Here is a 13,743-nt window from a genome sequence, read left to right on the forward strand (position 1 = left end):
CTCTTAGCCAGTGTCTTTTTATAGGTGACTTGAGTCCATTGATATTAAGCGATATTAATGACCAGTGGTTGTTAACTCTGGTTATCTTTTGGTAGTAGTGTTTGTGTGTTTCCCTTCTTTGGGTTATGTAGAAGGAGCTGCAGGCAGGCCTGCTTTTTGTCCTGCTTGACTCCTGCTTGACTAGCTTAGCCCCAGAAATAATAACACGGAAACTGTATTCATTTAAACACTGTCTGGCCCATTATTTCTAGCCTCTTTTGGCTAACTCTCACATCTTGATTAACCCATTTCTAATAATCTGTGTTGCACCACGAAGTGGTGGCTTACTGGGAAGATTCTAACCACCATCTGTCTTGGGTAGGAGAAGCATGGCATCTGCCTCACTGCCTTCTTCCTCACAGCATTCTGTTCTGTCTTCCCCGCCTACCTATGTTCTGACCTATCAGGCCAAGCAGTTTTCTTTAATGAAAGCAACAGATAGATAGAAGACCCTCCTATATCAGGGTTATGCTGGTGGGGAGGGGTTATCAGATGGCTGAGTTATTGTGGGTATAGTTAGCTTCTTTGGGTCATGGCTTTCCTTCTAGTACTTTCTGTAAGGCTGGGTTTGTGTATATGTATTGTTTAAATCTGTTTTGTCATTGAATATCTTGTTTTCTCCATCAATGGTGAATGAAAGCTTTGCTGGGTACAGTATTCTGGGCTTGCATCCGTGGTATCTTAGTGTCTGCAGCACATCTATCCAGGACCTCTGGCTTTCATGGTTTCCACTGAGAAGCCAGGTATAATTCTAATAGGTTTTCCTTTATATGTTAATTGACCTTTTTCTTTTACAGCTCTTAGTATTCTTTCTTTGTTCTGTATGTTTTGTGTTTTGATTATTATATGGTGAGGGGATGTTTTTTTTTTTTTTAATCCAGTTTATTTGGTGTTCTCTAAGCTTCTTGTACCTTTTTAGGTTGGGAAAGTTTTCTTCTATAATTTTGTTGAATATTTTTTCTGTGCCTTTGAGCTGGAATTCTTTTTTTACCCCTATTATTCTCAGGTTTGGTCTTTTCATGTTGTCTCAGATTTTCTGAATGCTTTGTGTTAAGAATTTGTTGGATTTAGTGTTTTCTTTGTCCACTGAGTTTATTTCCTCAATAGAATCTTCAGTGCTGGAGATTCTTTCTTCAACTCTTGTATTTTGTTAGTTATACTTGTCTCTGTAGGTCCTGTTCATTTACCCAGATTTTCCATTTCCAGAGTTCCCTTGGTTTATGTTTTCTTTATTACCTCTATTTCAATCTTCAAATCTTGAACTGTTTCCTTCACCTGTTTTATTGCTTTTTCTTGGTTTTCTTCTGTTTCTTTGAGGGATTTATTCATTTCTTCCAGCTTTTTGTTTATCTTCTTCTCTGTTTCTTTAAGGGAGTTTTTCACTTCCTCTTTAAGGGTCTTCATCATTTTCATTAAGTAATGTTTAAAGTCATTTTTTTTTCTATATCTTCTGGGGTAGGATGATCAAGTCTTCCTGTTGTGTGTCCGCTGGGTTCTGGTGGTACCATGTTGGAGGAGTTCTTCTTGGATTGGCGCCTTTCCATTTCTTCCTTCAAGTCTTATGACTCTTATGTTCACCAAGAATTGTCTCCAGGGAGTTAGCAGGGATGGATGCTTTGGGGTGGGGTAGATGGCTGTCTAGCAGACTAGCTCCCTGCTGGTGCTCCTATGTCTACCCAGTATTGGTCTCCATGGAGCTCGCAGGGAACAACGCATTGGGGATGGGGTAGATGGCTGTCTAGCAGATCAGCTTCCTATTGGTGCTCCTATGTCCACCAAGTATTGGTCTGCAAGAAGCCAGCAGGGAAGGACCTGTTGGGGTGGGGTAAATGGCTATTTAGTAGAACAGCTCCCTGCTGGTGCTAGGAATGCCTAAGGCACCTGGGGAGGGGGGCCCTGGCCTTTCTTTCATGTCTAGGTTTTAGGGAGTAGGCGTCTGTGATCCCAGGGCCACTATTGTCTCACCTTCTATGTCCACCAAGTACTAGTCTTTATGGAGCTCGCAGGGAATGACATGTTCTTTTGATGGTTTTAATAGTTTTGTGGTAAATGTATTTAACATCAGCTCATCCAGATGCATTTTGTATTGTTGGCTTCCTTTTGATATCAGCAGATGTCCATTTTAAAGCTTCCTAAATAGAGTGAAATGATAGCTATATTGATGTTTAGATGTATCCAGATCCAAGTAAACATACGACTTTTTGAGAAGGAAGTGTTATTTTTGTAAAGCAACTGGAATACACATGACTCTCTGAGGGTTTATAGTAGAACAGATTATATAGAAAAAAGATAAATAGCTTCATAGAGCAAAGGCGTCTTTAGTTTTATCTCATAAGGCCAACCAGTTCCATTTCTAGCTGTTGCTGAGGCTGGGGAGGAAAAAAAAGCCCAAAGATTTGCAGGAATAACCCTAAACTGGAATAAATAACTCATTTAACAAAAATGTCAACAAAAATTAATGAACTGATTATAACACTGTGGAGCTATCTCAGATTCACACACAGTATTTATTTGACTTTTAGAAGATACAAAAGATTGCTTTTGTAATTACCTCTATGTAAAACACTAGAAAAGATGAATCCGTAATTAGAAGCAACCAATTAGTGGTTACCTAGGGCTATGGTTAGGAATTGTCTGAGGGATGTTAAAAACCTTGTATGTTGTGATTATAGTGTTGTTTGTGAAGTTTGACCTGTTCACCAAAACACAGTTGAAACTCTCATGAAATGGGTACATACCTCAGTTAATGGGGGGGGGGGGGTTGGCATTTTATGTAAAAACTTTGATAGTGTCTAAGAGGAAGGATTTCCATAATTTTCATTTTTAAGTTCATAGTCTACAAGAATCTTAAATTGCAGCAACACCCACTTCCTTTGCACCACTTTCTTTCCTGAGCATGCAGGGACTTACTTAAACACTCTTGTGTTCTATGGTATTTTGTACCTCTTTCCCCTCTAGCACTTTGCAGATTTAACAGTATTTTGTTTCTTACACTTTCTGTGGGACCTTTTGTAAAAAGAGGAGGACCCTCCTCCTTCCCTTGCTCCTCCTGTGTTCTAATAATTTATGTTAACATATACCTAAGTCAGTAGCTTAGAACTCAAAGCAATCTATAAAACAGTCTGATCTTTCTAAAATCTGCATTTATTGTGTGTGTGTGTGTGTGTGTGTGTGTGTGTGCATCTGCGCCATGACATACATATAAAGATCAGAGGATAACTTTCAAGAGTTTGTTCTTTAAAAGAAACAAACAAAAAAAGTCAGGTATTTGGCTAAAGAGTGGTTAAGAGCACTGGCTGCTCCTCCAGAGGACCTGGGTTTGATTTCCAGCATCTACATGGCAACTCCCAATGCCTATAACTCCAGTTCCAGGGCTTCTGTGGGTACCAGGCACACACATGGTACACAAGCATGCATGCAGACAAAACACCCTTATACATGAAATTAGCAATTTAAAAAATTATCTTTTTAATTGCAGAAAGTCAGTTCTTGCCTCCTGCCTTGCTGAGGCAATGTCTGCCTTGTTTCTTTTGTACTCAGTATTCCATGTTAGCTGGCCCACAAGTTTTCAATCTTTTTTTTTCTGCCTTTTCCTCCCATTTTACAGTCAGAGTGCTGGGATTACAGGTATATACCACTACCTCCAGCTTTTTATGTGAGTTCCTGGAATGGAAGTCTGTTCATCACGTTTGGGACAGGGCTTCTCTGTGTAACAGCCCTGACTGGCCAGAATTCACTTTGTAGACCAGACTGGCCTTGGACTCAGATCTACCAGTACTACCTCCCTGCGGGGATTAAAGGTGTTCTCCACCACGCCCAGTTTTACTGGCAGGTTTGTTTACCCACTAAACCAGTAGTTTTCAACCTTCGTAGTGCTGCGACCCTTTAATATAGTTCCTCATGTTGTGGTGACCCCCCAACCATAAAATTATTTTCATTGCTACTTTGTAACTGTAATTTTGCTACTGTTGTGAATAGTAATGTAAATGTAAATATTTGCCAAAGTGGTTGCTACCCACAGGTTGAGAACCACTGCTTTCAACCATGTTACCAGCAACCCCTTCCTGCCCCTGGTCACCACCAAATGTCTTTTAACTCTTGTCTACACCTGACAGTTACTTTAAAATAAAACCACACTGCATTTTTAACATTTGAAATGAGATGGACAGCAGTAGGGCTTCTGTGTGTCAATGCAGGGTACTGCTGGAACTGATCTGACAGCGGTAGTCTCGCCTGTGCTATTGAAGAGGATAAGTGGGTGAGTGGAAAGAGGAGGAAAATAAGAGGTATATAAAAAGTAGAATAATCAGGGTTTAGATGATTAATTTGGCTAAGGAAGAGGAGATTTTTAAAAGAAAATTATCTATATTTGCTGTGAGGACCAAGAGAATATTAAGAGGAAAGGGGAGACAAGTCAGGAGTACTAATAGAAGACTTCATAGGTAAGCAGAGGAAAATGCCTGTGGCTCTTGAAGGGATGTGTGTAATGAGTCTTGTTGGACTTTCTTTGTACTGCCAGCCCCTAAGTAATAACTTGGAGACTTAAGTCATACTGTATGAAGAAGGTAGGAAAGTAATTAAGGAAACTGTGAGAGGAAATAGGTAGTAAGTAATTACAGTCACTTTTTTTGAACTGATAGGACATTTCACCATGAGCCTACTCAGAATTAAAATTGTGTTTTCTTTCATATTTTAAACTCTTTTATATGACTGCTGTTCTTTCAGACTTTAGTTATTAATATTTTAATACTTAGACTTTGTATTTAGATAATTTTGTAAACTTGTTATACTAATATTTAGTTCAACATATGCAGTTCAACATATTTTGTGGGTATTACATATACCCACAGATAAATTTTAGCCTTAAATATTGACTTAGAATTTTCCAAAGTAATAATCAAAAGTGTAACTTAATATTTGTGTTGGCTGGGGGATTGAACACTTGTTGTTAATTGCTCTTTCATATATTTGTTTTGCTTTGTTTGTCGGGACAGAGTTTTTGTGTGTATCCCTGGCTGTCTTGAACTAGCTCTGTAGAGCAGGCTGACCTCAAATTTAGAGTTCAGCCTGCCTCTGCCTCTGGAGTGCTAAGGTTGAAGGCATGCACAACCACTGCCCAGCTCAATTTTGTCTTTTTGAAGTTCCCGGTATGTTAACTAATTCTCAAATATTGCCTTATTGCCTCTGCAGGTTTGATAATGGGCTGCATTAAAAGTAAAGAAAATAAAAGTCCATCCATTAAATATACACCGGAAAACCCTCCAGAGCCTGTAAGCACAAGTGGCAGTCATTATGGAACGGAACACACTACAGTTGCCCCAACCTCTTCCACAAAGGGAACATCTGTCAATTTTAACAGTCTTTCCATGACACCATTTGGAGGGTCATCTGGAGTGACTCCTTTTGGAGGAGCATCTTCCTCATTCTCAGTGGTGCCAAGTCCATACCCTACAGGTTTAACAGGTGAGATTTAAATTGTCAGTTGCAGAAAATATAACCTTGGACTTTACATACTTCAGGTATGGCCACTGTTAGGAAAAATTTCTTATTAGCAGATTTTCAAAAAAGTTGGATGAGCAAATAAAGCCTTTAACAAAAGGCAGTCTGACTGTGTAGCCGCATTACTCTCAATGTTTTTGGGTTTGTCTTCCCTTCCCTTCCCTTCCCTTCCCTTCCCTTCCACGGAGCTGTATCTCCAGCTTTGAAGTTTTAATATATACATGATAGGGTTCTGGGAAGTTTGATCATCAGTGTTGGCAGCAGACAGCCTTATTAGCTAAGTCATCTTGCCGTGCACTGCGGCCCCGGTCTGCGCTCTAGACCCCAGTTCACGAGCTTCGGGAAAGGGGTCTGGAGGTTGAGAATATAGACATAGAGACAGACTGACACGCAGACCTTTTAACACTGGTACCAAAAGCCCCCCTTTAATTAACATCATGTAGGCTTAAATACACGTCAGTCAATGGCCAACAGGTGATAATCCCATCCTCTGATCCTCTAAGCTAGGCACAGCTTCTAGTAACTTCAATTAGAAGGTTCTAGCAGGGTAGAACAGCTGAAAGCCAGTACTCAATTAGTCCCAACATCCAGCTGAAGGCCAGGACTTAATTGGTCCCAACACCATCTTACTGGCCCAGGTACTGATTTTAGGAAGGAAAATTCTGAAGCTCAATGTTCAGATTGTTTTCCTTCAGAGTGACAGTTGATAAGCAACAGATTTAGTACTCTAGTCCAAAACTCCATTTATTACATTGTTACTGCCTTTCAGGGGATGGCAAGAAGTGATAATTGACAATCTTGCTACAGAATCATGTAGTCTTAAAGTGTAGATTTTAAAAAGAATGAAAATAGCTCTTTTGCTCAAAGCCCCACATGAGGATGCTTTTTTCTTAAAATGACAAAGCACAACTGTCTTAAAAAAGGGTGAGTTCCAGGATTTCCTGTTGTGAAAGTTCCATGATGTCAGCAAGGCATGGTGTTACTAATCTTTGGAGTGCCCACCCTAACCTTGGGTGTAAACAGGTGCCAAGGACAAATGGAATGGCTCATGACCTTATTAATAATCAGTGGAGACAAAAAGTAGAAATCTCTTCTACAAGCGTGGCCTGTATAGTATATGCATTTGTCTTCCTCATTCTGCTCATTTCTGGACCAGTAGAAATAGCCAGAGGTCTGTAACACACTAGATCTATTAGCATTTGGACAATGCTAGATATTATTGATCACAGTTCTAATTTCAGCCACCCAGTGACCAGGGTGCTATTTCTGATAGTTAACACAAGCCTTGACATTACTTGGGAAAGGTAGTGATTAAAAACGGCTAGAGTAAATAAATGTTGATACAAAAAGGCATTTCTTTAGTTACTTAAAAAATTTTTTAAAAATCACTATTTTTATTTGTTGCAAATTATGTGCATGCATACAATATATTTTGATTCTTTTCACCTCCCACAATCCTCCCCCCAACTCTTCGCAGATCTGCTTTCAATACTTAAAGCAATTTACTTATTTGAAATATTCCATTTATGGGTGTTCATATAATAACTAAAAAAAGGGGGGGGGGGAGGACCAGAATGTCTTATATAAGATATAGAGAGGTGAGCAATATAAACAAAGCTTCTGTACCTAGTTAAATTTATATTATAATGATTGAATAATAATTAGTTAATAAACAGCTAAAGAGAGTGATTAGTAGTGTTTAAGTATTTGAAGGCAAAAACAAGATGATTGATGAAGGCCCTATAGTTGCCAAAGAAAGCCACCTTGAGAAGAAATCACTTGAACTGATACTTAATTGATAGATATGATCTGTTTGTAGAGCTCAGGAAAGAACAAGCAAAATAACAAAATTAGCAAACACAAAGTTCAAGAAATACAAATGCACTTAGAACTTTTGAAGACCAAAGAACATAAATGGGAGAATTGTACTAGACTAAACAGTTGGACAGGACACTGTAATTGCTTAGGACCATAGACTGTAGGAAAGGGCTTGGGTGTTATTCAAAGCTAGAAAGAAGCTTTGAGATTTAAGTAAGGGAATTTGCTTGTTGGGTTTCCTCTTTAAAAATACTCTAGGGACTGTAGAGATGGATCAGCAGTTTAGAACACTGGATGTTCTTCCAGAGGACCTGGGTTTGGTTCCAAGCATCCATATCAGGCCTCTAGCAACTACCTGTAACTCCAGTTCAACACCGTCCTCTGGCCTCCTCAGACACCTGTACATACATGGCTTACACGCATAAACACATAAATGAAAATAAAACTTGAAAAGTAATTAAAACTGACTCTAGTAGCTGTGTGAAGAATGGGAGATAGTAAAGCAGAGTAGAAGTAAGTTAGGAAGGTAATTTCTGGTGCCAGCTTTCCTAGTGAGAGGTGGCACCACAGTAGAATGAGAAATAGGTAAATTATCAATGTTAGAACTAGAACTAACAGTCCCAACCATATCACACTCCCTTTTGCTTAGAGAGAGAGGAGACTTGAACAAATATAGATTAAAGAAGAAAAATCAAGAGCTTCATTCGTTTATAATAAATTTTGAGTACTTACTAGACAATGAAGTAGAGATACCAAATAAGCAAGTGGATTGATGACTAAAGCTTAGAGTGAGCTGATGCTATGTATGAACGTGTTCCTATACCTTTGTTTTTCTTCTGCTTTGTATTTAGAGGCAGTAAGTTTTATTTTCCATGTTATTTCCATGCATTTTCCATGTCACAGTATTTGCATTTATCACTCATTTGTAGTTTTACTACTACCTACCTTTTCCCTCTCCCATTAAAAAAAAAAGATGGATAAATAATAATGGATGCAGCAAACCAATTGGACTATACTAGATAGAGATGATAAATAATTGAGTTAAGACTATATTGGTCAACCGGATGTGGTGGCACAACGTCTTTAACTCCAGCACTCAGGAGGCAGAGGCAGGCAGATCTCTTATGATTTGGATGCCAGCCTGGTCCATAGAGTGAGGCCTTGTCTCAAAAAGAATATGTTCCTCAGAGGTCTGATCTTGCATGTAGGAGACTAAGGATTTGATCCTCTCACACCCTTTTTGGAAAAGAGTTGGTTAAAAAAAAACCATAAAATTTCAGTAGGAATAAGATCAAGAATTCCATTGTACAACCTTGTAACTACTCTGCTTAGTAACAACAAATTGTATTGAAAATTGGTTAAAGTAGATTTTAAGTTTCTTGCCAAAAAAAGATGAATAATGTGACTTGATTTAACCATTGCATAATTTGCATGTGTTTCAAAATCTTATTATTCTTGATAAATATATACATTTATAAAAATGATATAATAGACTTTTAAAGCTAGAATGCCTTCCTTTAAATATTTAAACACTGCATTGTCATTTTTTATATATATGTTCTGTTATTCTATTTGCACATAATATATCAGATATTAAATGTGTTCATCTTTTAAATATATTAATACATTAATAAATCTGATAACTATTTTTTTGAATTTATACAGTATAATTCATATTGGCCATACACTTAACTTTCAGGACAAATATGATATTTTTAAGTATAAAGTGAGCTTTAAGAAAACCTTAATGATTGCTTTTAATGGATTTAGATGGAAATGCTTTCATGTTAAGGAATTGAAGACAGGTGCATGTAGTTTGTGTGCTTTCCGTCCCAAAGAATTGATATGCAATGTGGCTTCTTTTTCAAACCAGACATGTTGCTTCAGAAGTGAAATTATGTTTATTTCAGAGTTTATAGGATTTTAGAATTTATACAGTTTCACAGGAAGCCTTAGAACTTTTTATTAAAACCCAGCTTCTAAAAAAATACTAGAGGAAGATGGAAACTGAACCTAAGCTTTTACCAGCAATAATTGTTTATTTCTTTCATTGTATTCAGGTATATCATTTACCTTGGTCTTTTTTTCCTGTGCCAGGTGGTGTCACTATATTTGTGGCCTTATATGATTATGAAGCTAGAACTACAGAAGACCTTTCCTTTAAGAAGGGTGAAAGATTTCAAATAATTAACAATACGTAAGTTTTGTGTATATTTTGTAAGAGAGGAGCCTGGTCTCTACATGGACCGCTGATGGAATTGATGATATGGAAATGAGAGTGGTGGGGTATGGATCTTTGTTTCGGGTTAGATGATGCCTTTGATTACATTGGATAATATATTGCTACCAGCAGAAGTTATTACTTTTACAAATTGTACTTAGGGTTAATCTGTGAACACAGATTTTAGAAGAAAGAATTCTAGGTGTGGTGGCACATACCTGTAATCCCAGCACTAGAGAAGATCTTGAGTATGAAGCTAGCCTAAGTTGCATAGTGAGTTCCAGGTAAACATGGGCTATATGACTTCCTGTCTCCAGAAATGATGCCCTTTATAAAAAGATCTTTAGAAAGTAAAATCTGTATTTATATAAATACCAGATGACTTTACAACCTTATGTGTTGGGGATGGGAGAGGTAGATATAGAACCCCTGTACTCTGAAACTTACCAAATTGTGTTTTTCTTAGTTACTCTTAGACTTTGTCATTTAGCAGTCTGCCATAGAAAATTTGATGCTTGTTATGCTGCAGATTTCCTAATTTCATTAGTAAACATAACAACCACCTTGTAACTTCTCAAAGCATGTACTTATGGTCTTCTGCTTCTTGTCATGTTTCCCTCTGTCCTCATTTTACCATATGTTATCACTTCCTGTTCCAGAACATAAACTGATTGTGTCTCTCTGCCTTAAGATCCTTCAGTAGCTTACGTTAGTTACAAAGATTTAAAAAGAGCAACAACAACAACAATAATCATCATCCATCAAGACTTTGCCCTGTATTTCTATCCTTTCTCATTCTGCTACCCAACAATATAATTGCAATATTTGGAGTACAATAGTTTCTCACCCTCTTCTTGCCTTCATACATACTATTTCTTTTTCTGGAATAACTTTTGGTCTGTTTCTTTTTTTGTGGGGTGGGAAGGGTGCTTGTTTGAGACGGGGATAGAATCCTGAGCCTCAAGCATGCAAATTCTGTGCTATGTCACTAAACTCTACTTGATTACTTGCTTCTTTCCCCTTTCAAGTTAGCTTTCCTCATCCTTTAAAAGGTATTTCCTATATCCTTTTCAGTGGTTCATCTCCTTGTCTTCTTCCTCTCCTGCCTGGCTCAGTTCGCACACCTTACTCTATGAATGTTTCTCTTAGGTGTTTACATGATGTTCTACAAACCTCAGTCATGGCTATCATCATATTGCAAATTACAATTTTTAATTTAGCCTATCATTTTTTTCTTTTGATTTTTCGAGACAGGGTCTCTCTGTGTAGCTTTGGAGCCTGTCCTGGAACTCACTCTGAAGACCAGGCTGGCCTTGAACTCTCAGGGATGCCTGCCTCTGCCTCCTGAGTGCTGAGATTAAAGGTGTGCACCACCATTGCCCGGCTGATTTTTCATTCTTTTAGACCAATGATTTTCAGCTTGGGGCAGAATCACACAGAAGGTATTTAGCAGTGTCTGGAGATATTTTTGTTTGTCACAGTCAGGGAGAGTGTGACAACTGTCATCTTGTACCTGCTAGGGATATTGGTAAAATTATGCTATGTACCTGACAAAAGATTCATCAAATATGAAGTGTCAGAGTGTTAGTACCATTATAATTGCTGTCCCTGCTCCAGAATCAGTTCTTGACCTTACAGACTGCTGTTTGTCTTACACTTAGTGACGCTCAGTGAATGACTCAGGGAATTCTTAGGAAGGTCAAATACAAAGTTTTAATAAGAAAGAATCATCACAGGTTCTAGGCCAACTAGGGCTACATACTATATATATGAGAAAAAGATTTAATGTATTCTAGGGCTCCACTAATCAATGTATTTGTTTGCAAATAGTTAAATTATCAAAAGTTTTCTTAATTTTTTCTTTAGAGATTAAATTCACTTCGAACATTTATAAAAGTTTCAGTTCAGACAATACATGTAATCTTCAGTAGTGAATCTCTCACACACATCTTGTTAGAGATACTTTCATAGGAATTTTGGAAAAGCCAAGGTTAATATATATTCTAAACAATATGCAGCCTCATATTTTGAAATATATTATTTTTGCTGATGTTTGGATATCAGTTTTTGAATAACATTTTAGAACCATACATGTTTGTTTTACTTGAATCAGGTCTTGCTATATGGCCCAGTCTGTTCTGCCCCCACCTCCTGGGTGCTGGATCATAGGCTTATGCCACCACCACTAGAACTTCAGCTTTTTTTTAAAGAAATAGTTTTGCCTATTGTGAGAGAGACAGGCAAAGAAATATTTTTATTTATTGGGAGAGAGACAGACAAAGGAATAGTTGTACTTATTGTGAGAGAAACACACTCCACACACAGTGTGGGTATGTACATGTATCATGGCATGTGTATGGAGGTCAGAAGACAACTTTTAGAAATAGGTTCTCTGTCGTTCTCTCCCCCAGCCCTGTAGGATTGGGGATCACTTAGGTCTTTAGATTTGGCAACAAGTGCCTTTACCCACTAAGCCATTTCACCAGCTCCAGAAATTCAACTTTGATTGTCAAGTTTGCGTATAAGAATAGTAAGACCTTTGATTGTATTTTTAAGGTGACTTTTATAAATGTTAGAATTTTATTTCTTATTAAAATAAAGCATTTGGTATCAAGAACAAAAAAATTAGCATGACATAGGCTAAAATGTAGGTAAACCTTAATATGATATGTGTGTAGGCACATATATGGAGCCTAGAGGACAACTTGGTGTAGTTGATTCTCCCCTTCCTCTTTTACACTGACTCTGGGCATTGAATTTAGGTCATTAGCTTGCGTGGCAAGTGCCTTCACCTGCTGAACTATCTTACCAGCCTAGGGTTTTTATGATAGCAAAATGTTCTAAAATGTATTATTTTGATGACTTTACAATTCTGAATATATTAAAGTCCTTAAATGTTATCTTTTAAATGTGAGAGGTGTATATAGCATACAAATAAAATCTTAAACTTCTAAAATTGTATTTAAAATTTAGTAAATTTCTTTATTCAGCATAGTTTATTAGCCTTAGTTGAAAGAATTCACATGAAAAAAGTAAGTAGAATTCAAATGTACAGTATTTAAGGGTTTTCTGTTATTACTGTTGGTTTAGAGCAACAGTTGTGCTTTTGCGTGGTCTTAATTCCCTTATTCATCTAACCAGCTTTTAAAAATAGTGTTTTTTGAGCTCAGCTCTTTGTGTATTAATCCAAGAAAAACTCCAGATTAAATATGGAAGTGGTTTCTGTTATTTGCATGAGATAAGAATTATACCTTGGGTAAGTGTCTGCATTATAGTGATTGTTGTTTTTTGTGTTGCAGGGAAGGAGACTGGTGGGAAGCAAGATCAATTGCTACCGGAAAGAATGGTTATATTCCTAGCAATTATGTAGCACCTGCAGATTCCATTCAGGCAGAAGAGTATGATGCTACTTCATATTTTATTAATTAATGCACATTCTTCTTAACACAACTTATACACTATTATATTCTAGTCTTAATACAGCTAATGTATCTTATTAATAAGTGCTTTTAAGAATGATTAATATATCTACTCAGACACACAATAAGCAAATCTTTATTAATCATTTTACATTGTATTCTCTTTCCTTTATTTTCCCGTTTATTTTTAAAACTCATATTTTTGCACTCCATAGGCCGGAATGATGCATTTGTGTTGCTTGCTTGTTTTTACTGATACAAATCATCACATCAGTGTTCTTTTTCTACCAGGACTCTTTTTTACTTTGTTTGGTTCTTTGTCTTCAGTATTCTGTGAACTTTCCCACAGTAATAACTGTCATTTTTTTTTGTCACTAAGCTTTATTAAATCAAACCCACGCATATTTGGAGTTTCCTATGATTTTGGTATGATCTGCTTGCAGCATTTTACTGAATACAGGTGATCATATTTGTTTCTAAAGAATTAATTCCCCTCACTGACATATTGTTCTGTTTGTATTTTTGTCTTTCCTTCTCTATTTACTGATTTTCTGGTTGGTAAGGGGAATTTAGAGACATGGTGAGAGTAGTTAGTACATGGAAAAACTGTTTCCATGTTTTGTTTGTTTGTTTTGCTTTTTGATTCTTTGTTTTTTCATTTTTTGAAACAGGGTTTCTCTTTTTAGCCCTGGCTGTCCTGAAACTCGCTTTGTAGACCAGGCTAGACTCACAGAGATCTGTCTGCCT

The 13,743-nt window shown here is 37.2% G+C and overlaps 1 protein-coding gene across 3 annotated transcripts in view; it reads left to right on the forward strand.

Annotated features, from left to right (window-relative positions):
* Window positions 1–13,743, forward strand: part of LOC121458917 (tyrosine-protein kinase Yes) — a 70,856-nt gene that overhangs the window by 32,337 nt on the left and 24,776 nt on the right. For all 3 annotated transcript variants that reach the window (XM_041668306.1, XM_041668307.1, XM_041668305.1), the window contains exons 2-4: window positions 5,230–5,502; window positions 9,454–9,553; window positions 12,877–12,975. In XM_041668306.1, the coding sequence (XP_041524240.1) occupies window positions 5,238–5,502; window positions 9,454–9,553; window positions 12,877–12,975 (464 nt within the window). In that variant the 5' untranslated portion in view covers window positions 5,230–5,237. The remainder of the gene's footprint in view (window positions 1–5,229; window positions 5,503–9,453; window positions 9,554–12,876; window positions 12,976–13,743) is intronic.

The sequence above is a fragment of the Microtus oregoni genome, unplaced genomic scaffold (assembly GCF_018167655.1).
Source record: "Microtus oregoni isolate MIOR12 unplaced genomic scaffold, Mior012 000018F_ref0000195, whole genome shotgun sequence".
In the NCBI taxonomy this organism is placed as follows: Eukaryota; Metazoa; Chordata; class Mammalia; order Rodentia; family Cricetidae; genus Microtus; species Microtus oregoni.